A 25315-nucleotide genomic window follows, 5' to 3' on the forward strand; every position below is an offset into this window, starting at 1 on the left:
TAATAACAATGCACTAAATGAAAACGTCATCAAAAACCAAATTGAGGAAAATTCTTAAAAAATGTTAAGGTCACAAAAGACAGAGACTGAGGAACTATTCCAGATTAAAGGAAACTAAAGAAGGGCAATTAAATGCAGTGTGTGACTCTGGTTTGGGTCCTGAACCAAACACTACCTTCCTAGTTTTGGTCACTGTACTATGCTTACATAAGAGGGTATCTTTGTGTTTTAGGAAATACTATTTAGAGGGCAAAGAAACATCATATGTAAATTTTATATATGTAGAGGAAGAGGGAGATAAAAACAAATGTGATAAAATATTAATATTTGTGGGATCAAGATAAAGGGCATATGACAATCCTTTGGATTCTTGCAACTCTTCTATAAATTTGATATTATTTCTAATTACAAGTTAAAAGGAAAATAACGTGCCTAAAAAAAAGAAAGGAAAAACACAGCCAGATACTGCCCCCAGCTCTTGCATGGGCCTTCTGATTCCTCCCCACCCAGCGCCTGCTTGGTGCCCTTTCCCGCATATGTGCAGTGCTTATCTGTCCTTCTGCACTGCTAGCTGACTGTCTCGCCTCCGTTCATGTGACATTGTGTGCTTTGCTTTTCTTCATGACTATTATATGGAATCCGCAAAGTACTTGGCGTGCAACACATACCTAGCAAATACTTGTAGAATGGTTTTGATGAGAGATGTAAGAAAGAACACTAATTTTAAAATATTCATACTGTATGCCCCTTAAAAGGGTAAATTTTAAGCATCTGCCAGGAGCCACCATAGCTAAACACCATTCTTCACCAAGAGTGAAGGCCTAAGCTTAAATCAAGCTTGGGGATCTCACCACTGATGCTTCCCAATGTTCAAATGTCTACCCAGCAGCCTCTGAAATAAAACCAAGCACCATGAGGCCCTGAATGACAGTGATATTGTTGTGTGTGTGTGTGTGTGTGTGTGTGTGTGTGTGTGTGTGTGTGTGTGTGGTGTGTGGTGGGAGAGGAGGAGGCTAGCCCTGGGACGTGAGACCTTTGGCTAGTAGCAGCTAAGGGAACTAACTGTGTTTATTAACAAAGAGAAATCCAAAAGCACCTGGCAAGGAACAGAACCCAGGAGAGGATTGTGTAATTCCAAATCCAGGGCCTAGGGATTAGCCCATGATAACAGTAACAGCTGAAAGTAGAGTGCTTATTGTGTGGCCAGCAGTGAGATAAGCAGTTCCTGTGTTATCTAACTGAATTATCTTGACAAGTGTATGAAGTAAGCACTTTTATTGTACCCATTTTGTAGATAAATAACCTGAGACTAAGAGGAGTTAAGAAATTTGCTGAAGGTCACACAGCAAGTAAGAGAGCTGTGATTCAGATCCAAGTCTGACAGACTCCAGCACCAGAGTTGGAGCATAAGGAAGACAGATTCCCAGAGCCATACACACCTTACTGCTTGCTGCTGTAAATACAAAGTCAGCTGCATTTCTCACATGTCGCTTCCTTTAAAAAGCCACACCTTATATTTGGGGCTAGGCAGCACAGTTTCTCCCCTCTTGTATTCCCCACGGCACAAATGTGGCTGTCAACAATGGACAATTCAGGGGCAGGGCAACTTATCTGAGAGCTTATGAAAACAGCTTTTCTTATCCTGAAATTGCAACTGCAGTGCATTTAGCCAGGACTTAAGTCCCTAAAGCTTTTAATGTTTTGGAAAACCTCTTCTTGAGCCAAGAGGGCTCTGGATCACTGCCAGCTTGGTGTGTCAGGCCTGTTAACGAGGAAGAATGGTAGAGGGAACATTGAATTAGGCAGCAGGGAGGGAGGAAGAGCAGGTGAATTCCCACTCTGGAAATCAACTCTGCCTCCAAGCTCTGCTAACTGATAAGAAAATAACAACTCAGTGCTCGTGATCCACGGTGTACATCCATGCTTTTACACACATTATCTCATTTCAACCTCTAAAGTTGGGAGTCTAAGTCACTGTTTCCACCCTTCAGGTCTCAACACAAGAGTCTAGTCATAAAAGCAGTGAGTCACACTAGTATTTTTTAAAAATTACATTGACTAGAAAACACCAGTGAGTAGCGTAGGTAGCAACGCAATGCATTCAGTGAACCCAATATGTACTGGGTTATACTGTAAAATGTAGAACTGCTCTTGCAGGAGTTGACAAACTGTCATAAACAATCAGTGATTACAGGTGGAGGTGGTACTATCCCCACTTTAGAGATGTGAAAACTGAGGCTCAAAGAAGGGATTTGCCTCAGATCAAGCCTAAAACAGTAGAGCCAGGACCCCACAAGGACGGATCTGATGCTTTTCTCTTCATCTGTCAATGTGAATAGTTCCCACAGACATCCCTGGAACATCGTCCACTCCCTGTTGCTCCACCTAGAATAATACTCGAGAGGCTGGCAAGTCTGCTGTCCCTTCCAATCTAGCTATTGAGCGTGACCTGCTGAAAAGAGCCACAGTGACAACCTGACCCATCTTCACTCTGCTACCAGTATGTCCGCAAACCCCCACATCCCTTCAGAGAAAAGCACGTGATCAGGCCAAGTGACACCAAGCAGATAAGGGTGACACAGCTCCAATGTGAGCAGAACTGGTGCCACACACTCAATCAAGAGCACCCACCTCGGTTGGCAAAATGCCACCAGCCACTAAGATTAACTTTGAAATGTGTCCGGTTTTGTAGCTACACCATAGTGCTCACTATTGTGAGAACACAGATTCCTGGACTTTATTCTTGAAGAAAAACATCTCAAGGGGCTGGCAGCCCAGGAATTCTTTTTACACATATCTCCTTAAGGTGAAGAAACTCCACCACTGACTCATCTTTTAAAAATCCTCTCTCTGGACCCCATATCACTCCCCTCTCCACTCACAGCCAGAATTTTCCATCTCCCCCATTCCTCCCATCCTCCTCCCTCCTTCCATTTCTCATCCCTCTGAAATCTGCCCCCCCCACCCCAACCACCACCAAAAAGGCTCTTGGTGAAGGCTCAGTAATGACCTCCCTGTAGATAAACCCTACAGGCACTTTCAGTTCTCATCTTGTTTGGCCTCCTGAACCGGATGGGGACACGTGGTTCCCTCCTGCCTCTCTGGCCATCATTCCTTCCTTCTTTGTAAACCCTCCTCTCCCCAGCCTTTAAATGTTGAAGTTCCACAGCTCACTCAGTCTACCCTCTCTTCCTACCCTATATGGTCCCCCAGGTGACTTCACCCACTCTCCTGAACAGCACCCCTAAATGAACACCTCCAGACCAGACCTCTCTTCTAAGTACCACATCCTTACGTCCTGCTCACTCAGTGGTTCTTAACTGTAGTCAAGTATAATTCGAAAATGTTAAAAGCCTAATTCTCATACAAACAGGTATTGAGCATATTTCAAAGTTCTACTTAACTCACTAACAAGAGACCCTAAAAAAGAGGATATAATCCTGATATAAGATTGCTACATTAGATACCAAACCGGTTAATGTTCTTCAGGGCAATAATCTTTGTGTTTCTCTTCTTTACCAAACACAAATCATTTGCATCCTACCTAACTTTACAAAGTATGGGTCATAAAAAATAATAAACAGAGCTACATCACCTAAAGCACAGCTGGTCCTTAGGTGGTTCCTTATACAATACAATACTCTAGTATGATACTAAAAGGTTACAAAATCATCTTTTAGTTCTAAGTTTTAGATACTTTTTCCCCACTGGAATCTATGAATTTGGATGGAGAAAAATGACACCTTTATCTTCACTAACCTCTAACTGAATTATGAATGTATTTATAAATGTATAAATGTTTTCTACATTTATGAATGTAGGTAACAAACTGCAATAGCAATTAGAGTAGCAGGGTCTGTGACTTTGCCACCAACAGAAATCCTATTTTCTTATCACATTATGAGATACCTTGAAACACTATTTATGCTCATCACTGCTTAAAATTATGGAAGTTATCAAACCTGTACCTTTGATCTTTTTATATGATGCATTATAAACATAAATATTATTTTATCACAACCTTGTTGTTATATTTTGATAACTGTATTTCAACATAACTGCTTTCTTTGTAATTCTATGCATTCTACTTTATACATTTAAAAACAGTATTCTACGAAAGGCCCAGAGGTTCTCAGAGAAGCCTTTCCTGACTCCTTGAATTAGGTTAGAGATCCCTGTTATACATCCTCTTACCACATTATATTAATACTTTCTCTTCCAGCACTTACTACATGAATTAAATAATTAATCAGTGGCTATCCCAGTAGGCCATGAGAGAAAGGGATGGTGTCTGTCTTATTTACGGTTATCCCCAATGCCTTAGCATGAGGCCTGGTTCATAAAAGATTCTCAAGGAAATATCCATTTGGGAAAAAAAAAGAAGTATCTGTTGAATGAACGAACACCTGTGGCACATGTAGGATGCTGGTGCTGGTCCACCTTCCTTTGAAATAGGGGGCATGTACAACACTCTGCCCGGGACCCAGCAAGACTACACCTGGTGATGATAACAAATCTACTTGTTCCTCAAGACCCTTCCCTGCCTGGCCCAACAACAGAGATTTCCTACCAGGCCCACATCTGGGCTCAGATACTGGATCACCTTTATGTTTAAGCCCCAGCTTGCAGCCTTCAACCTGGATCTTCATCAACTTCTTTCAACAAGGATTAAAGGATCTGCTCACTAATTCAAGAAATCTGCCCACGCCAAGGGGTTGGAGGAACTGTAGGATTCTTTGTGGGGAATGGACACTGCAGCCCTGCACTCCCACAGCTGAAATGAGTTAGAAACTCTGAAGCCGGACACAGGCCCACCATCATACCATCTAGGAATGGAATGCACATCAAACTGGGGCCTCAGTATGACTTTGAGGAATAAAGCCTATTTTAACCCCGCATTCCACGAGTGTCTTCAACCCCTCAATGCAAAATCACAAGGCTAATTATTTAGAAGTGGTTGCAAACTGGTATGTGGAAAGAGACCCTGTTGATGTAGGGTGGCCATAAGGGACAGTGAACTGGAGCTTCTCAGGGGAAGGATATGATCAGCACGTACCTGGCATCCCCATCCCATGCCACGGCCACCAGGGAGCAGCTGAAAAGCAAGTTTCAGGGACACTCCTGGAAAATGGCTGCCAACGCAGCTGCTTACACATTCAAGCCAGGCACTGAGACTCTGACTGTGGTCCCACCTATCTCTTTATGCCTTTACCATCCAGGCCACAGACACCCCAACCTCGTCTACTGGCATGTCGCCTTCCACCTCCCTGTTCAGCCACCCGTCCCTCTCCAGGGAGTAATGAGCTAGCCTACTCACCTCATGAAGTTAACATGGGCTCAAAACCACACCGATGTGAAATACATGGAAATGCTTTGCAAACTCTAAAGCCCTCTACAAATGCATCCGATTTGACAATTCTGCCAAATTGGGAGAATTTCACACAGGGAGCCAGAGGCTCCAGGCAGTGCTGCAAGATGATCCAAGTGCATCCAAGAAGGGATGGGCCAGCCCACCAGGACTCAGTACTGCTGCTCCTTCCCTCTCCTGCTGGGGTCTAAGACCCCAGGTGTTAAAAACAACAACAACAACAACAACAACACACACACACACACATACACACACACACACAAAGAGAGAGGGGTCGGGGGGGCAAATAAACCATCCCAAGTCCAGGTAATGTGGAAGAATCTCAGCCTCTCCTTATACCCCATGCATTCATTTCTGGCCCATTGTCACTCAGACAGCCTCAAAAGCTACCACAACCACCACGCAAGACACAGAGCCTAACAGAACAAAACCACAAAGCTGGGGCAAAACCCTCCAGGGATATGGTGTCTTCATTGTCAAGAGAAGATCTACTTTCAGAAGAAAGGGGAGAGAAACCAAGTGCGCTTACATCCTGAACCCTTCTGCACACCGCCCCCCACCTGGGATCTCTGCAGCAGCTTGGCAGAGAGGGGGCAAGGAGGGAATCAAGAGCTCAGCTCCAAGCAACTCCCATGGGGAGAATCCTAGCAGCACTAGGGGCCCCGTTACCTGACATTCAAATCATGCAGCCTCTCTCTGGCCCTTCCCTGCCCACCTCCTCCTCTTAACTGACTTCCCCATCATCTCTTACTCAACAACTGGCAATGACTGCTGAGACTTCCAGTGACTGAGCACTTTCACGTGCCAAGCACTGTGCTGGGTACTTCCTGTATTTTTTCTAATCCTTTCAACACTACAAGACGGACATCATTACCACCACTTACAAACAAGAAAACTGAGGCAGGGCCCAAGGTCACACAGCTCCTGAGCGTCTAGCTGGCTAAAAGCCCATGTTCTTTCCACTACATCACACTTGAATTTATCTTGTAGGTAACAGAGAGGAAAGTGAGAGGATGAAAGTGTTGTTCTGGGAAAATTAATCCAGTTTCTCCCCCTCCTACCCAACCCTACATGTGGCCTGATTGATCTTGTTATTAAAAGGGTAGCTTTCATCATGTCTCTCCATTACCTACAGAATCGAGTCCCCATGGCTTTGCCAGGCATTTAAGGTTCTTTACGATCCACTTTTTCAGTCTTATTCCCCTCATCCCCAGACTCAAACCCTCCCTCCATACAGCCTGGCCTATCTTTCCTCATTTCCTATGTCTCTGGCTTGGAAGGTTTCCTTCTCTGCCTGTGACATTAATTCCATCAGCCAAACACGGACAGGGCCGACGACATGCCAGGCCCTGTGCTAGGTGCTGGGAACACCACAGCCAGGACAGGAGGCTCCCTGCTGTCTGCTCTCCTTGTGAGGCCAGCTCACACCTTGCTCTTTCTTGGAGCCTTCTCTGGTCACTCGGTGTCCCACTGCCTGGCCCCATTCTGAATCCCCAGCACACGGGGCTGCTGCTCTTATGGCACTCAGCCACACTTCCACCTTATATGCAGGTCTGTTTCAAGACTTCCACTGTAATGTGTTTATTCTGTGGGAAATGTGCACTCCAGGTTCCAAACAGCATTTTAAATGGCAATTTGGCCCTCAGGCCAGCCCACAAAAGCCTATTAAATATATAATGGTCCCAGAGAAGTACAGAACCTAAATAAGTGAAATAAGTGTACCTTAAAAACTCTACAGGAGAAACCAGGAGCAAATATCTGTCTCCTGCACCTCCACCCACTGTCCTCCAGGGTCTGAGCTTCAAGCGACCATCGGGGCAGAGACAGAGAAGCAGGCGGGAGATGGAGGAGTGGGAAGAACCCGATTTATATTCAGCAGATCTGGCTCTACTCCCAGCTCTGCCTTCACTAACTGGGTGGCCTTGAGTGAGTCCCTTCCCTCCCTAAGCCTTGCTATTCTCTTATAAAATGAGAAGGCTAAGTTAGATCACTTCTGAATCTCACAGATCAGCATAATATATATATTTTTAATATAGATATGCAATATGGATTTTATATATTAAAAATAAATGTTATCAAGAAAGGACTTTTTATTAAAAAGAAATCACAATATGCTACAACCAGTCTCATTTTATAACCAGGGACTCTGTAACTCCCTTCCCCCAAAATATGGTTATCATGTCAGAAAAACTGACAAGTTTTTAAACTGAAAATATTTAGATTCATGAAAAAAAAAATTGTCGTTATTTTTCCAGTTTGACTACACACCAGAAAACTCCAACCCAGCCCAGCTTCAGTCCTTGGCCCGATGCTTGAGAACCACTGAGCTAGGAGACCTCGAGTTCACTCCAGCTCACTGTTTCTCCATTCTACAGGCTGGATAGAGACCACAAGACAATCAGCATGGACAGCCCCAGAGAAGGATCAGCCGCAGGAAGAGCTGAGCTGAACAGCAGGAAAGCAGGCCGTCAGCACAGGGATGGAAGCAGGGCAGTGTGGCCGGCCAGGGATTGCCCCACACCCCACGGCTACCTCCTGCCCCTGTGCCCAGGAGTGTTTGCAGGGAGGGCACCCGCAGCTGTAACCTCCGAGGGTACAGACGCCCAGCCTGGAAGCTCTTGGAACTAACTTATCCCACATATTTGACTGTGACACCTTCCACCCCAGTATTCTTCTGGAAGGTTCAGTGTCCCCAAAGGAACATTTTAAAAAATCTTTATTAACTATTCTGATCATAAACTAATACATATTCATGTGAAAAACTTGGAAACCACAGAAAAGCATAAGCAAAGAAGCAGAAGTCCTCACAACTCCACCTTCCAGAACAACGACTGTTAACATTTTGAGGCACTGCTAATTCTTCATACACATAACTTCAGCCACCCCAGGATTTGGTTTTATATCCTGCTTTTCCCCTAGTTATTACACTTGAACATTTTTACACATCCTTAGATATTCTTCATAAACATCATAAAATATTTTCATAATAAACCTAACATTCTGGTAAATATAAACATTCTTTATAAACATTGTAATGGACTGAACATTTCTTTCTTTTTCTTTTTTTTTTTTTTTTTTGCGATGGAGTCTTACTCCATCACCCAGGCTGGAGTGCAGTGGTATGATCTCTGCTCACTACAACCTTCGCCTCCTGGGTTCAAGCAATTCTCCTGCCTCAGCCTCCTGAGTAGCTGGGACTACAGGAGCCCACTACCATGCCAGGCTAGTTTTTGTATTTTTAGTAGAGATGGGGTTTCACCATGTCGGCCAGGCTGGTCTTGAACTCCTGACCTCAGGTGACCCCATCTCAGCGTCCCAAATTGCTGGGATTACAGGCGTGAGCAACTGCGCCTGGCTAGGACTGAATATTTCTGTCGTTACCCTGAAAATTCATATATTGAAATCCTAACTTTCAAAGTGATGGTATTAGGAGGTGGGGCCCTTCATAGGTAATTAGGTCATGAGGGTGGATGGCTCATGAATGAGATTAGTACCCTTAAAAAAGGGACCCAAGAAAACTGTCTAGTCTGCTTTTTATCATATGAGGATACAATGAGAAGTTAACAGTATTCTCACACTGATTTCGGACTTCCAGTCTGCAGAACTGAAAAATACATTTCTATTTTTAAACACCATCCAGTCTATGGGATATTTGTTATAGCAGGCCAAACTGACAAAGACAAACATAACTTTCCAAGATATGGACAAGGCCAGATATTATTTAACCATGCCACTATTATTGAGCATTTAACCCATTTCCACAATTTTGCTATTGTAAAAAATGTGGTGGTTGTCCATCCTTGTACATGAATCCCTGCAGATGCCTTTATGCCCTTCAGGTCACAGCCCAGTGCTGTGCACATATCGGCCCTCAGTAAATATTAAATGAACAAAGAAACCTGACCAGCTTCCAGGGACATGGGGAGCCCTTATCAGATAGACACAGCATTTAAATTTACAAAGGCCCAACCCGCTGTCCAGCTATCACTCACCACTGCTCTTGCTGGCATGCTCCCTCCACCTCCTACCAGCTAAGTCAACTCTAGGGCTTAGGGAAAGGAGAAGACAGAAATTGCTTGCTCAGGACTCCCAGGTTCTAGTGCTCTCAGCAAACCTACCTGCTCTTCTTCACCTCCTGGTGAAGGAGACCTGCAGCCCTCCACTGTCTAGCTAACTACCACACCCCCTCCCGCCTCTGTTCAACCCCACCACCTCAGGAAAGCCATGGCTGACCTCCCTTTAAATCAATGTATGGCTCCCGTTCAGTGGAGGATACCGGTACTTAAGGTCACAACACTTGCTGTTCTGTTATTTGCTCACAGGACTGACTCCCTTGCCCAATCCAGGGCAACACCAGACAGCAGGCACAACGTATGTTTTGCTCTCCACCCAAAATCCAACCCAGTGGAGGGCAAAATATCAATCCAGACAATGTGATTGATAAATATATCCACCAAATGAAATTTCAGATTCTCAAGCCCTTTGTTTTCACAAGAGGGAGGGGAAAGGGAGGGAAGCAGGACCTCCTAATCAACCCAAGTGCACAGATGGATGGGGGCCTCGCAGGAGATGGCTCCTGCCTCTGCACAGTCCTTCCTAGCCCAGAGACCCACCTAGACCAACTGGCTCCAGGGAACTGATGGCAAAGGAAGCATTCAACAAACCCAGACTCAATGAAGTGACATTGCCCCACTCTAGGCTGGTTCTCCCCAGGAGGGAGAACACAGACCTAAGAGAACAGGGGGCTTCCCTCCCCACCCACTTCCAACCAGAGAGTACCAGGCCACTCCTCATTGGTGATCCAAAAGGCCAGGGTATTGGGAGATGGAAATGATTCAAGCAACTCAACCCACACTCTTTTTCTCTTTCTGTTTGCCCAGTGTCCTTGCCACACCCAAATGGAAAATAATGGGAAAATCTGGGTTGGGGAGGGTGCCAGGAACAGGAAGTTCCCTGGAATTTCAGGAGAAAAGGACTCAGGCTGGTCCTAAAATAAGGAAGAGCATAAGTTATGGGAAAGATAAGGAAGGAGGCCACAATATCCCATCACACACCCACGAAGGCCAAACCCCAGTCCTGGGCCAGCAGGCAGACCCATTCCGACCTCTCTCAGGGATGCCTGGGGTCCCCCCGCCCCCTAAGTGTAGCAAACTCTTCTTGGAGCCCACTCCTTTTCCACTCTTGCAAGATTTTGCAGTTTACACAGCTTCCTCCTCTGAGACCTCATCCGACCCTTAGAACCACCTTATGGGGGTACCTTTGCCTTTCTACTTCATGGATGAGGAGACTAGCTCAGATACATGAAATGAGCCGCCGCGTCACAGAGCTAGAAAGTGGCTGTGGCTCGAGCCAGCCTCACTTGGGTGTAGGAGCAGAACTCCCCAACCGGGGCGGGCCGCGTCAACCCCACCCAGCCCACCAAGCCGGGCCTGTGGGCGGAGGCCCAGGTGGCGGCCCGCATTTTCTCAGCCGCCTGGGGTCGAAACCAAGAACAACGTGGCCGTAAATCAAGGTTTCTGGCAGTGCAGGTGGTAAGCACTCCCATTCCACTCCGCACTCACACACGTGCAGGGCTCGGAGTCTGACGCGGGGCGCAACCCCCAGCCCGCCGGCGTCCCGCCGGAGCTGGTGGCTGTCCCCCGACCTGCACGCCCGCAAAGTTGTGGCCGTGGCGCAAGCACCCTGCCAATGATCGCCCGGAGCCCCAGAGCTGCCTCCTGCCCCTGCGCCCGGGAGCACTAGACAGGGAGGGCACCGGGACTCCCGCTGTCTCCCGCGTAGCACCCCGTGCCCGCCTGCTGGCACGCACGCCCTCATCCCGGAGCCCCGGGCAGCTCCCAGCACGTCCCGCATAGGGCTGGAGCAGAGAGCGCAGAAGGGCACGCGGGGCACACGTGCCGGCGCGGACCCCTGCCCCACAGTCTCACCCAGATCGCCAGCAGCAACCACGCCGGCCCGGCCCGCGCCATTCCCGCCGCCGCTGCCCACTGCTGGCTCCTGTCTCCTCGCCCGCGCCCGCGCCCGCCCGCTCGCTAGCTCCACCGCGGCCAACCACCACCGCCACTTCCCAGCCGCTCCCCGCCTCCGAGTTCCCGGTGCCACGTCTGCCAAAGCATGCGCAGCAGCGAGGGAGAGGAGGCCGGGAAGAAGTGCTCGCTGGGAGTTGTAGTCTGCAGCCCGGCTCAGCTGGGGGCTGCAGGTGCGGACTGGGCTTCGAGGCCACGTGGCAGCGAGTGAAGTGCGAAAAGGCAAGGTCAGGGAGTAAGGGAAGGCAATCAATGCGCGAGGCTTGCTCTGTGCCTGGAGCTTCAGAAACAGTATCTCACGCAGCTCGCAGAAATTAGGTTTTATCTTCTCCACTTTGAGGATTAGGAGGCAGCCCAGGGAATTTAAGTACGTTGACCCAGATCACCAGTAAAAATGGCAGAGTCCAGTGCTGCCTGTGAAGGACAGGAAAAGCCCTCATCCCTGCCTCCCAGACTCCCCCCTGCCTATTCTATTTAACTTCAGTAAAACGTTATTGGGCTGTTGGAAAACAATTTGGTGGCTCCTCAAAAAGATAAACATAGATTACCTTATGACCAGCAATTCCACTCATAAATACCCTAAAGCATTGAAAACAGGTATTCAAACAAATGCATGTACACCAGGGTTCACAGCAGCACTGTTTACAATAGCCAAAAGGTGGAAACAACTCTTAATGTCTGTCAAAGGATGAATGGATAAACAAAATGTGATACATCCATCTAATGGAATGTTATTTAGCCATTAAAAGGAGTAAAGTGGCCCAGCAGGGCAGCTCATGACTGTAATCTCAACACTTTGGAAGGCTGATGCAGAAGGATCGCTTGAGCCCAGGAGTTTGAAATCAGCCTGGGCAACATAGAAAGAACTCATCTCTGCTAAAAATAAAAATAAAATAAAATAGCCAGGGTGGTGGTGAGGACCTGTATTTCCAGCTACTTGGGAGGCTGAGGCAGGAGGATTGCTTGAACCTGGGATATGGAGAATGCAGTGAACTGAGGTCACACCACTGCACCCCAGCCTAGGCCACAGAGTGAGACCCTGTCTCAAAAAAAAAAAAAAGTGGTGTGTGTGTGAGGGGGTGAGGGGTTAAAGTGTTAATACATGCTACAATAAATGAATCTCAGAAATGTATGCTAATGAAAGAAGCCAGCCACAAAAGACCACATATGATGTGATTATATCTATATGAAATATTAAGAATAGGTAAATCCACAGAGATAGAAAGCATAGTAGAGATTGCCCAGGGCTGGGGGTGGGGAGGAAGGAATGTGGAATGACTAATTAATGAGTATTGGGACTCCTTTGGGGGTGATAAAAATATTTTGGAACTAGGTAGAGATGATGGTTCCACAACATTGTGAATGTACTAAATGCCACTAAACTGTATACTTTAAAATGGTTAATTGATGTTATACAGATTTTACCTGAGAAAAATTTTCAAAAGAAAAAAACTATTGAACCCATTCCATGTGCTAAAGCAGGGGTCCCCAAACCCTGGGCCTCTGGACAGTCTGTGGCCTGTTAGGAACTAGGTGAGCAGTGGGCCAGCAAGCATTACTGCCTGAGCTTTGCCTCCTATCAGATGGCATTAGGTTCTCATAGGAGTGTGAACCCTATTGTGAACTGCACATCCAAGGAATCTAGGTTGTGGGCTCCTTATGAGAAGCTAACACTAATGCCTGATGATCTGAGGTGGAACGAAACCATCCCCTGCCCCCCCACCATCTGTGGAAAACTTGTCTGCCACAAAACCAGTCTCTGGTGCCAAAAAGTTTGGGTCCTGTTGTGCTAAAGCATTTGTGCCTGCAGTCAGTTTATACATTCAAGAATGTTTATTGAACACTTACTATGTCCTGAGGCTCAAGACATCCAGTAGTGAGATGGACAAGAGAACTGCACAGTCAGAGGTTGGTAAGTTATAGCTGAAAGGTCCTTGCCTTCTGTCAGGAGGGTCAAAGCTCAAAGCTTAGAAGTCATCCATCACTCACTTCACTTCCTTTTCTCAACAGGCACATCCAACCCCCCACCACATCCTGTCAGTTTTACCTCCAAAATATATCTCTTCTGCCACCTCCCAAGTCTAAATCACTGACATGTCAGTGACTATTATCTGGGGAAGAGTAGCAGTCTCTGAAAGAGTGTGCCTGCTTCTCCCCTGTACCATCCATTTGTTAATGTCAGTTGGATCTTGCTTACCCCTACCCTGAAACCCTCCAGTAGTTTCCCATTGCCCTTAGAATAAAATACAAACTCTTCCCATGACCTGCAAGCCCTGCATGACCTAGGCCCTCGCCCGGTAGAACTCATCTCCTGCCTACCCCTGCCCACCCAGTCCAGTTTCATAGATCATCATTTCCTTGCCCCTCCCCACTCCAGAGCTGCTCCTGCCTCAGAGCTTGTGCTCCTCCTATTCTCTCTGTCTCAGCAATTTCCTTGGTCTTTGGCTGGCTGGTGCCTTGGAATCCTTCAGGGTTCTCCTATCTGTCTGTTCTCAGAGAGGCCCTTCAGAGCAGCCCACCTATACGTGAGTTTACCCTCCTCACTGCCAAGCTCCTTTTTCTCTATCTCAACTTCTGCTTAGGTTCTGTTGCTTCCTTCCCCAGCACCTACTACAGTGGACAAGACTTACTGAGTCCTTGTGTTCATTGTCTATTGCTCCAACCTGAATGTCAGTTTCCCAGCTCTCTGTTCATCACCTTTCTTCCAGAGCCTAGCACAGGACGGAGCCACACATGGTTCTGAATATTCTTTTTGATGAATGACTGAATGATTGAGCAAGGTAATGTGTTGGGAAGGGTCAGAAATTCCGAAAGCAGTCTGGGGACAGAGCTTCCTTGGCATGCTTTGCTCTGCAACCTCAAACTCATGATCTGCACGTGGGAAAGTGAACCTTGCACCCCCTCTGTGGGTCTCTGTTTCTCATCTGTAAAATGAGGTGGTTGGTGAGGATGCAGAGCTACTGGAACTCTCACACATTGCTGTGGGAATGTAAATCGGCTCCCCTACTTTGGACAACTGTACATGTACGAAATCTGCACTAAAATGTTCATGGCAGCTTTGTTGGCAGAAACTGTTATGGACTTGTGTCCCCAAAATTCATATGTTGAAGTCCTAACTAAACCCCTAGTACATCAGAATATGACCGTATTTGGAGGCTTTAAAGAGGTAATTAAAGGACAGGTGTGGTGGTACACGCCTGTAATCCCAGCAATTTGGGAGGCCGAGGCGGGCAGATCACCTGAGGTCAGGAGTTCGAGACCACCTGACCAACATAGAGAAACTCCGTGTCTACTAAAAATACAAAATTAGACAGGTGTGGGGGTGCATGCCTGTAATCCCAGCTACTTGGGAGGCTGAGGCAGAAGAATCGCTTGAACCTAGGAGGTGGAGGTTGTGGTGAGCCCAGATCCTGCCATTGCACTCCAGCCTGGCCAACAAAAGTGAAATTCCGTCTCAAAAACAAACAAACAAAAAGAGGTAATTAAGTTTCAATTAGGTCATTGTGGTAGACCCTAGTCCCATATGGCTGGTTTCCTTATAAAAAGAGACTAGGACACATATATAGAGGAAAGATCATGTGAAGACACAGAGAGAAGACAGACGGTCAACCAAGCCAAGGAGAGAGGCCCTCAGAAGTCAACCCTGCCAAAATCTTGATTGTGGATTTCTAGTTTTCAGAATAATAAAAAAATAAATCTCTGTCATTTAAGCCACCCAGTCTGTGGCGGTCTGTTATGGCAGCCCTAACGAACTGGTACAGTAGCCCAAACTGGAAACAGCCCAACTGTCAGAACAGGATAGATAAATTCGTGATAGCATTTCTGAAAAAAGAGAGAGAGAGAACAAACTACTGATATATGTAACAATGTGGATTAATCTCAAAATCCTGAGGTAGAGCAAAAGTAGCCAGACACAAAATAATATGTACTGTATGATTCCATTTATCTGAAGTTCAAGAACAGGCAACTACGGTCTGTGATGATAAGAGAAAACAAGTGGACGAGGAATAGAGACGGACTGCGGCGAAAGCAAGAGCAAGCCTTCCGGGTACTGGAAATGCTCTGCATCTTGCTCTTTTGTTTGTTTGTTTTGAGACAGAGTCTCAAAACCCAGAGTCTCAAAGTCCAGCCCAGGCTGGAGTGCAGTTATGCAAGCTCAGCTCACTGAAACCTCCGCCTCCAGGGCTCAAGCCATCCTCCCACCTCAGCCTCCCAAGTAGCTGGGACCACAGGTGCACACCACCATACTGGGCTAATTTTTGTATTTTTAGTAGAGACAGGGTTTTGCTATATTGCCCAGGCTGGTCTTGGACTCCTGGGCTGAAATGATCTGCCCACCTCAGCCTCCCAAAGTGCTGGGATTACAGAAGTGAGCCACTGTGCCCAGCCTGTATCTTGATTCGATGGTAGTTACATAACATTTAAAATTAAATGTATTATTCCAGATGAACTGATTTACTATCTGAGCTACATGCTGAGATTTTACAGTTTATATACACTATCTCTTAGCCTTTTTCTTAAGTCATTAAACAATGAAGGGTGGGGTGAATCAGCTAATCTTCAGAATTCCTTGTAGCTCTTCTATCTTCCAAGTCCAAGACTCACTAAAAGTTCCTGGGTCCAGGGAGGGCTAAACTCTGCAGAAATGTAACTGCCAAAAGGGGCAAGAGCCGGGGGAGGAAGGGAGGAAAGAAGCTATGCACCTGAGAGCCAGGGAAACAGAGGGCAAGGGACCGAGGGGGGAAAATAAACATTTCCAAGAAAACAAGCCACTTCATTCTGCAATTGAAACAAGCTAAAATGCAATTTGTGGCCCTTCTGGGAATGCTTACCAATTCCAAGCTTCACTCTCCTTGAAATATTAGGAGAATAGCACAGGACAAACATTGTCCCTCCTCCATTAGACCCCTCCATGGGCACCATCCGTTTTCCAGCAGCAGCCCCGCAGGGCCAGGCCAGAGACACTTCTCGTCCTGCAGTTTATTGCAAATTGTGACACCATCTAATATTTGTGTAGCCAGTTCCCCTCCATCATCTCAGCTGGGATAAGGACTAGCACGATGACCATTTTCTGATGTTCAAGCAAGATAAGAATTGGCCCAGAAAAAAAGGAGGAATGTTGAACCAAAGAAGCCAGACACGGAGGAGTATATTCTGTAGGATTTCTTTATACAAGAAACACAAGGCAAAGGTTGTCTATTTTGTTGGAAGTCAAAATAGTGGTTACCTTTGGGGGAAGTGTGTCAGAAGTCACTAGAAATGGTCTCTTGGGGTGCTGGTAAGATTTCACATCTGAATCAGGGCACATGGGCCTGTTTACACCATGAGAATTAATCACACACATCCATGGATTATAAGGTATGATATGGTTTGGATCTGTCACCCCAAATGTCAAATTGCCCAGTTTGGGCACCCCTCCTTCAAAAGCCGCTTCTTACACTTGTCATCCTCCTACCAACACCCCACCGGTCCAGAGCTAAGTGTCCCTGCTCTGTGCTGTTACAATTTCCCATTTAGAGCATGGTCCTCAAGAACAAAGACTGGGACAAATTCATGGAAGAAGGAAGTACAACAGTGGCTTCCAGGGAACAGAGGGAAGGAGCCATTGTTTATTGGGTATAGAGTTCCAGTATGGCATGATGAAAAGTTCTGGAGATGGATAATGGTGATGGCTGCCCAGCAATATGAATGTTCTTAATGCCACTGAATGGTACATTTAAAAATAGCTAACAATGGAGGACCAAAAACTGGTGTCGGGAAAACTAGATGTCTACATGCAAAAGAATAAAATTGGACCCTTACCTTACACCATATACAAACATTAACTCAATGGATCAAAGAACTAAATGTAAAAGCTAAAACTATAACTATAAAACTCTTAGGTGAAAACACAGTAGGAAAGCTACATGATATTGGATTTGGCAATTATTTCTTAAATATGAAACAAAAAGCACAAGCAACAAAAGTGAAAATAGATAAATTGGATTGCATCAAAATTAAAAACTAGAGTGCATCAAAGGACACAATCAACAGAGTAAAAAAGCAACCTACAGGATTGGAGCAAATACTCGTAAATGATATATCTAATAATGGGTTAATATCCAGAATATAGAAAGAACTCACACAGAAAGAAAGAGAAGAAAGAAAGAAAGAAAGAAAGAAAGAAAAAAGAAAGAAAGAAAGGAGGGAGGGAAGAAGGAAGGGAGGGAAGGAAGAAAGAAGGAAGGGAGAAAGAAAGAAGGAAGGAAGGAAAGAAAGAAAGACAAGGAAGGAAAGAAGAAGAAGAAAAGAAGGAGAGAGGGAGGGAGGGAGGGAAAGAGGAAAAAGAAATTAAAGAAATAATTGAAGAAATAACAAGTGCTGGCAAGGATGTGGAGAAATTGGAACCCTTGTACACTGTTGATGGGAATGTAAAATGGTGCAGCACTATGGAAAATAGTATGACAGTGCCTCAAAAAATTAAATGTAGAATTATCATATGACCTGGCAATTCCACTTCTGGGCATATCCAAAAGAAATTGAAAGGAGTGTTTTGAAGAGATATTTGTACACACGTGTTCATAGCAGCATTATTCACAAGAGCCTAATATGGAAGCAATGCAACTGTCCACTGACGAATGACTAGATAAACCAAGTATGGTATGCAATGGAATATTAGTCATCCTTAAAGGGGAGAAATTCTGGTACAAATTACAACATGGATGATCCTTGAGGACACTATTCTGAGTGAAATTAGCCAGTCACACAAAGGCATATACTGTTTGGTATCACTTATGAGTTACCTGGGATTGTCAAATTCATAGAGACAGGAGCTAGAATGGTGGTTGCCAGGAGTTGGGGAGGAACAAATGGGAAAATGGGAAGTAGATTTTTTTTTTTTTTAGATATTTAATAAGTATAGAGTTTCTGTTTTGCGAGATCAAAAGCATTCTGGGCATTTGTTGTACCACAATGTGAATGTACTTAACATTATTGAGTGTACACTTAAAAATAGTTTAGTTAAGACGGTAAATTTTATGTTGTGTGTATTTGCTACAATTTATAAAAAACTGTGACCTTAGAAAGTCATGGATATGAGTCCTGGCTCTGCTACTTACTAGTTGTGTGGCCTTAGAGCAGTGACATGACTCTACATCCCCTTTCTGTAAAATGGGAATAATAACAGTACTTTCTTTACAGAGTTATATTGATGAGTAAATGAGATGATATGTATAAAATATCTAGCTAGCATTTGTACTGGATGCATATTTAGCTCATCTTTGTCCTCTTTACGATATATTGTATTTTCCTACAATGTCCAGTCTCTCAACCACTCCAACACCCATATCCCAACATACAGACACACACATGCACACACACACACACGGTGTGAACACTTAAGGGCAATGATGGCATGGCATCTGGTTTACTTCATTTATCATTGTATCCCCAGTGCCTGGTACATAGCAGGAGCTCATTAAATATCTGAAATGAACTGTAGCAAGAGGGTTTGACAACATAGACAAGGAAACTCTCTTGATATGAATATAGACAAACAGCTGAACAAACTGATCAAGTAATTTTAAGACCAAAAAAGAACGGTCACAGACTTGGATTAGGCTGTGTCCTTCCAAAAATGGGCATATAGAAGGACAGCTTCAGGAGAATGAAGCTGGGTGGGCAGCCCATCCCCCCTGGAGGGACTGACAGTGACAACAGTCAACCTTTGTTTCCAGGGCAGGCCTAGAAAGAGCGTGGTTGGTTATTGAACAATAATTAGTAGCTCATTATTGGACATTCATCATAGACTCATTTTTGTAGGGCTTCCATCTGACATTTCATTAAGAAAGCATCACATTACAAAGCCTGGTTTTCAAGGTAGCAAGTGTGCTTCCTGCCTGTCCTCTCTGGCCTGGGTCCTTCTCTTTTCTGACCATCTTGCCCTCCTTTCCTCCTACCCATTCTGGCTCCGGCTGGTGAGCTGTTTAACCCTGTAGTCCTGCAGGCCCACCCCTTGGCCTTCAGTTAGACTTATGACCACCCCACCCCGTGTGGCTGGAATCCTCCAGGCAAACTCTACCCAGTCATGGTTCCAGGACCTGTGCTTTTAGTCCTCTTTCATGGACCCTAAGTGAAACTGGAGGACCCTGTGGTCATGCATTTGGACTTCATCCTGCTAAGAAGGTCTCCTTTGAGAACTATATCTCTAATGTGTCTCTATTTTTTTCACTTTCCCCATTTTTTCTCATAACTTAGCTCTCCAACTGATTTTACCTACAAGGCCCCAGGCTCTAGCTCATATAAAACAACAACAACAAAAACACATTGACTTGCTATAACTAAATCCAGGGCTGACCTTAGAAGACATCATTTTCTTCCTTAACAATAACATTCAAATTTCTGAAGACTCCAAGTTTATATTTAAAGCCAAATGTCAGCATCCAGGATATCCTCAGATCCTCTAGCTTATAGGGTCACCCTTCTGTTAATAGTTACATTTAAACGACTCGAAACCTTTTCTCACTTATGATGGGAAACAACCCAACACCTTCTCCCCACTAAATATCTTTGGAGAGTCTCGATCGAGGATTCTCCCGGTGAGATTCTGGGAGATCTCAGGGATAATATGTTTTCTTTTGTCATCTCTAGCTCCAATATCTCGTTTCCACTAAAGCACATGCATCTCGGTGGAAACAAGATATTGGAGTTGGAGATACTGGCGCTTTGGTTTCTCTCCATCCTGTGCTGACCCAACCATGATGCGGCCCCTTAACCTGTGGGGTCTGCACTAACACTGGGAGTCAGTGTTAGAATTGAATCAAATTGTTGGACATCCATCTGGGGTTGGAAGATCAGACAGAAACCCTTCTGTGATGGGGATTGCTCTAATGGTGCCTGTGCGTGTATGTGTGTTTGGAAGATCTCGAACCATATAGGTCTTGGTGACAGTCGGAATCCTGCCTCATATTTGCAGCATCCCCAAAGGCCATGTTGCAGCTGAGGTGTGCACACAGCGATTCAAACTCAGCCAACCAGCTGCCTAGGCCAGTGACTGTGTCTTTGGAGCAAGTGTTCTGAATAACGGAAGGAATGTTTATATTTTAAAGAGGGCACCCATGTCTGGGCCCCACAGCCTAGAGTGTCCAGCCCTAAGTAGGCTATTCCTTGGTGTGGCCTCGGCTGGGTCATTGGCCGTCCAACTTTCTGCCTGTTTTTCAAGTCTCATTCTCCAACTTTCCTGGATAGTTTTAATTTTAGCATATGTCCACAAATTCTTTGATACTTCGCCCCTTCAAGAGCTGGGGCTTAATTCCCCTCTCTGTGAGGAGGAGCTAGACTTAGTGACTCACTTCTCATGAAAAGAATATGGCAGAAGTGACCACGTGTAACTTGTGAGACCAGGCCAGAAGAGGCACTGCGACTCTCTCCTTCCTCTCGCTCTCGGATTGCCCATATGGGAGAAGCCACTTTTTATGTCATAAGGACTCTCAGGTAGGATTATGAAGAGTCTTGCATGGGTGAGAATGAAGCCCCATGTCAATAGCCAATGAAGTACTGAGGTTTCCTGTCAGCATCCTAGTGAGTGAGCCATCTTGAAAGCAGCTCCTCCAGCCCCAGTCACACTTCAGAAGATTGAAGCCTCACTGGACATCCTAACCACAACCTAATGAGAGGCCCCAACCAGAACCACCCAGCTAAATTGCTCCCTAATCCTTAACCTGCAGAAATTATGAGATAATGAATGTGTGTTATTTTTAGCCTCTAAGTCTTGGGGTAATTTGTTTTGTACCATAATAGCTAATATGCTTCTCCTGAATTCTTTTTTTTTTTTGAGCTAGGTCTCACTCCCATTGCCCAGGCTGGAGTGTAGTGGCACCATTACAGCTCACTGAAGCCTTGACCTTCTGGGCTCAAGCGATCCTCCCACCTCAGCCACCCAAATAGCTGGGACTACAGGCCCCTGCCACCATGCCTGGCTAATTTTTTGTATTTTTAGTAGAGATAGAGTCTGTGTTGCTCAGGCTGGTCTGGAACTCCTGGGCTCAAGCAATCCTCCGAACTTGGCCTCTTAAAGTGCTGGGATTACAGACATGAGCCACTGCACCCAGACTTCTCCTGGATCCTGTGAGTCTTCCTGTGGATTTCTTTTCTGCTTTACTTAGCTAGGGTCAGGGTCAGTTTCTGTTGTTTACAGACAAGAGTCCTGGCTGGTACCATTCCACATCTTCTGCCTCTACTTAGAGGCAGCTGCTAACCTCCACCCCCAGTCCATATCTCCAACCCCTCAACCCCTGACTGTTTATCAGACAGAGTAGTTCAAGTTTCTCATAACCTCACCAGCATATCCAGGTTATGTCCTAGAGCCTTCAACCTTTCTCATCAAACAGGCCATTCAGATATTTTCCTAGCTGTAAAATCATCCTCACCACTCCCTGAGAAGTTGAAAACAGCTGGAGACGCCTGTGGCATTAAATGACTTGCAGCCTCCTCTCCCCAAGGCCTTCCCATCTGTCTTCCCCTCCTCACCGCTGACTCACTGCTCCCTTGGCAATTTCCCATGGTCTCCTCCTCGGTGAGTCGAATCACCTTGTCTCAGACCCCTGAGAACGTCCTTGCTTGGCCTGTGTGCGGTTTTGAGCATCATTCACCATGATCCTCTTCTGAAAACCCTCTCCTTCCTCAATTTTCTCTGTGTTGCACATGCTACACTTCTGCCCCACCTCTCAGACTCTGCTCTTTCTTAGTTTTTTAGGTTACTTAGTCTCTCACTTCCTAAATAATGTGCCTCTCCCGGTTTCTTCCTCTGTTATCTCCCTGAGCTGCCTCAGCCTCTCTCAGGCCTCAGGTCTCAGTTAAAGAGAACTCCCTGGATCTCTAATTCTGCAGCTGACTTCTCTCCCAAACACCAGGTTCCATTTCTTTCTGTTCGGTTAACGCTAATTAGCTCTGTCACTCGTGCCTCGGCTCAGCGCTGGCGTGTGAGAGCCAGAGCCTGCTCATCTTTTCTGCCGACTTCCCTCCTTCTATTAATGGTGTCATCCCTCCTTCTGGAAACCAGGCACAAATTCCCAGTCATCTTTGACATCCTGTCTCCTTTTACTCCCACATCTCCTTGGTTGTGAAATCCCACCAAGTCCTTCCCGTCAGCACCCCCATTTCCCTTCTTAGCCCCGCTGGCCTCTCCCCTCTCATGCTGACCTCTGCGGATATCTCTCCATAATCTCTGCCCCCTGTCTGCACTCCGCCACCTCATCTCCCCACCATACAGGCTCCAGAGCAATATTGCTAAGGAATAATCTCCATCTTACTGCCTCACTTAAAAACCTTCCATTATATTCAACAGTTATTGAGTTCCTATTGCATGTTTATTATTTATGATTCTTTGCATGCAACCTACTGAAACCAACTTGTGCCAGTTTAAACTGAAAAGGGGGTGTAGATTACACAGATTCAGGGAGAATGCAGCCAAGCCTCAGAACTTGAAAACTCTCAGGACTCCATGGCGTGCTCTCTCTCCATCCCCTCTCTGCTTTTCTTGGCATCTACTGCCTCCTCCCTGGCTGCAGAGCCCAGCTTTCTCTGATACCCAGTCTCTTGCAGGAGACCCCTGTCTCAAAGGAGCCAAGGTTTATTTTCATCCCTGCCACTCAAAAGACCACTCCCAATAGGAATGGAGTCTTTCAGTCCCCGTTTTAAATTTGCAGGTGTGCTGCTCCAGAATCTTCTGCTTGCAAATGATGAAAACCCAACATAACTATCTTGGACAAAACTGTAATTTATACGCTGTTATAAACAAGCCTTGGAAAGAGCAGGGCTGGGACTAGGCCTCCTTGACAGAGAGTGACAGAAACTGGATATCATGCATCTCCCCATTTCTCTTTTCTGACTGTGAGCATCCCTTCTTTGATATAGACCTGCCCTTTACACACGTTGAAGGCCAGGGCCATGACACCCTGATGACGACTGATAAATCTTACCACCTAAGGAGCTTGACTCTTCTTTCCCAAATTCCAATTTTAAAAAATGACCCTTAGAACTCTACTTGATCCTGCTTAGGACATGTTTCTACCCCTCATAGGCTCCGAAGTCAGACTGCCTGGGTTTAAATCCTGGTTCTGTTACTGATTAGCTCTGTGACTCTTGGCACTTAAACCTCTCTATATCTCAGTGTTCTCATCTGTTAAGTAGGGATAGCAATAGGACTCATCTCATAGATTGTTATAAAGATTAAGTTTAGACTGCTTAGAATAGTGTCCAGCACAAAGTCAGGCTTTGTATGGGTTAGTTATGATGATAATGATGTTGATGATGATGGCAATGACGAGTGATGATGATGATGGTGATGACGACAATGACAATGACCACGGGGGAGGAGGAGAGGAGCAAATTCTTGAACCACATGCTTGAGGGGAGAGGAGAAGCTCACCAAAAGGAAGGTGTATTAGTGTCCTAGGACTACTGTAAAAAGTGCCACAAACTGGGTGGCTTAGAACAGACATTTAGTGTCTCAGTTCTGGAGGCCAGAAGTCTGAAATCAAGGTATCAGCAGGGTTGGCTCCTTCTGGAGGCTGTGAGGAAATGTCTTTTCCCTGCCTTTCTCCTACTGTCTAGTAGCCTCAGGGTTCTTTGGTTTGTAGATGGTGTTTCTCTGTCACTTCTTATCATCTTCTCTTTGTACAAGTCTGTGTCTAGATTTCCCCTTTTAATAAAGGACACTGGTCGTGTTGGATTAGGGCCCACCCTAATGACCTCATCTTAACTGAATCATCATTTCCAGAGACTCCATTTCCAAATAAGGTCACAGTCACGTGCTAGGGATGAGGACTTCAAAATTATCTGGTGGGAGGGGGACACAATTCAACCCACAATGAGGGGGATGGGGCAATGCTGGCCACACTGGCAGCAGCTGTTCCCTCCGCTTATGATTCCCAGGACTGAATATACTGATCGGGCCAGGTTGGGTCCGTTGCTCAGCCCTAGCCCTATCAACAGTAGCTTGGGAAGTGGGGTTGAAGATGCACTGCACAAATTGCTGGGGACAGTGGCATGTCTCAGAGAAAGGACTGGGATGTTCACCTGCTGGACAATCATCTTAGGTGCTGTCCTCTCCAATGTGCAAAGTGCCCATCACTCAGTGGGAGGTTCCTGGAGATGAACAAGAAGAGGTTTACGCAGCAGTGATGGAGAAAAGTTCATTCTATGGAAGAATGAACAACGGAGCAGGTGCCACAGAATAAGTGCTCCAGTGGAAGCACAAAGCACTATGGGAGCACGAGAGAACGTGAAGTTCCATATTGGTGGGGAAGGGCTGGAAAGGGCCTTTTGGAGGAATGGCAGTTGAGTTCTTCTTAGAGACAAGGGGAAAATTTGTTGGGTAGTGAAGATATAGGGATAGGAGGGGAAGAGTGTGATCCTGTGGTCAGAGAATGGTGAGAAAGTAATCTAAGGTGTCAAGGTAGTCAGATGAAAAATGGAAAGTGATTGCAAACATTCACTAAGAGCTAACTGGGTGCCTGACATTATTTTATACGTTTGATGTGCATAATCTCTGTTCCCTTCACCATGACCTCTCCCTTGGTACATTACTGTCACTCCTGTTCTACAGATGAGGTTCAGGGACCTGCCCAAGGTTACATGGCCAGAAGATAGTTGAGCCCGGGGTCTCTCTACTCAGTTACTACTTCTGCCCCCTCTCCTATGAAAGGTTAGCTTGGAAAGCTGAGTAGGCACAGAATGTGGCTGGCTTTGCCAAGGAGTGTGGAATTTATTTTGCAGGTAACAAGAAGACACTGAGGAATTGTAGGCAGAGGAGGACCTGATTGGGCCTTTATTTCAGGATGACAGCTTGGTGACAGTGTGGAGGATGCTGTGAAGCAGGGAGAGATTCCAAGGGAGCAAACACCTGTCTTCTCCTACCCCACTGGGAGGCAAAGGCATTAAC

General features: G+C 45.8%; 1 protein-coding gene across 1 annotated transcript in view; it reads right to left on the reverse strand.

The window, feature by feature from the left end:
* The window catches only part of PDIA5 (protein disulfide isomerase family A member 5), a 91531-nt gene extending 80057 nt beyond the window's left edge, over nucleotides 1–11474 (reverse strand). The window contains exon 1 of the mRNA XM_012476196.2: nucleotides 11296–11474. Within this exon, the coding sequence (XP_012331619.1) occupies nucleotides 11296–11337 (42 nt within the window). The 5' untranslated portion in view covers nucleotides 11338–11474. The remainder of the gene's footprint in view (nucleotides 1–11295) is intronic.
* Nucleotides 11475–25315: the final 13841 nt, after the last annotated feature.

This window comes from Aotus nancymaae, unplaced genomic scaffold (genome assembly GCF_030222135.1).
Source record: "Aotus nancymaae isolate 86718 unplaced genomic scaffold, 86718_ANA_hifiasm-v0.15.2.pri h1tg000062l, whole genome shotgun sequence".
Lineage (NCBI taxonomy): Eukaryota > Metazoa > Chordata > Mammalia > Primates > Aotidae > Aotus > Aotus nancymaae.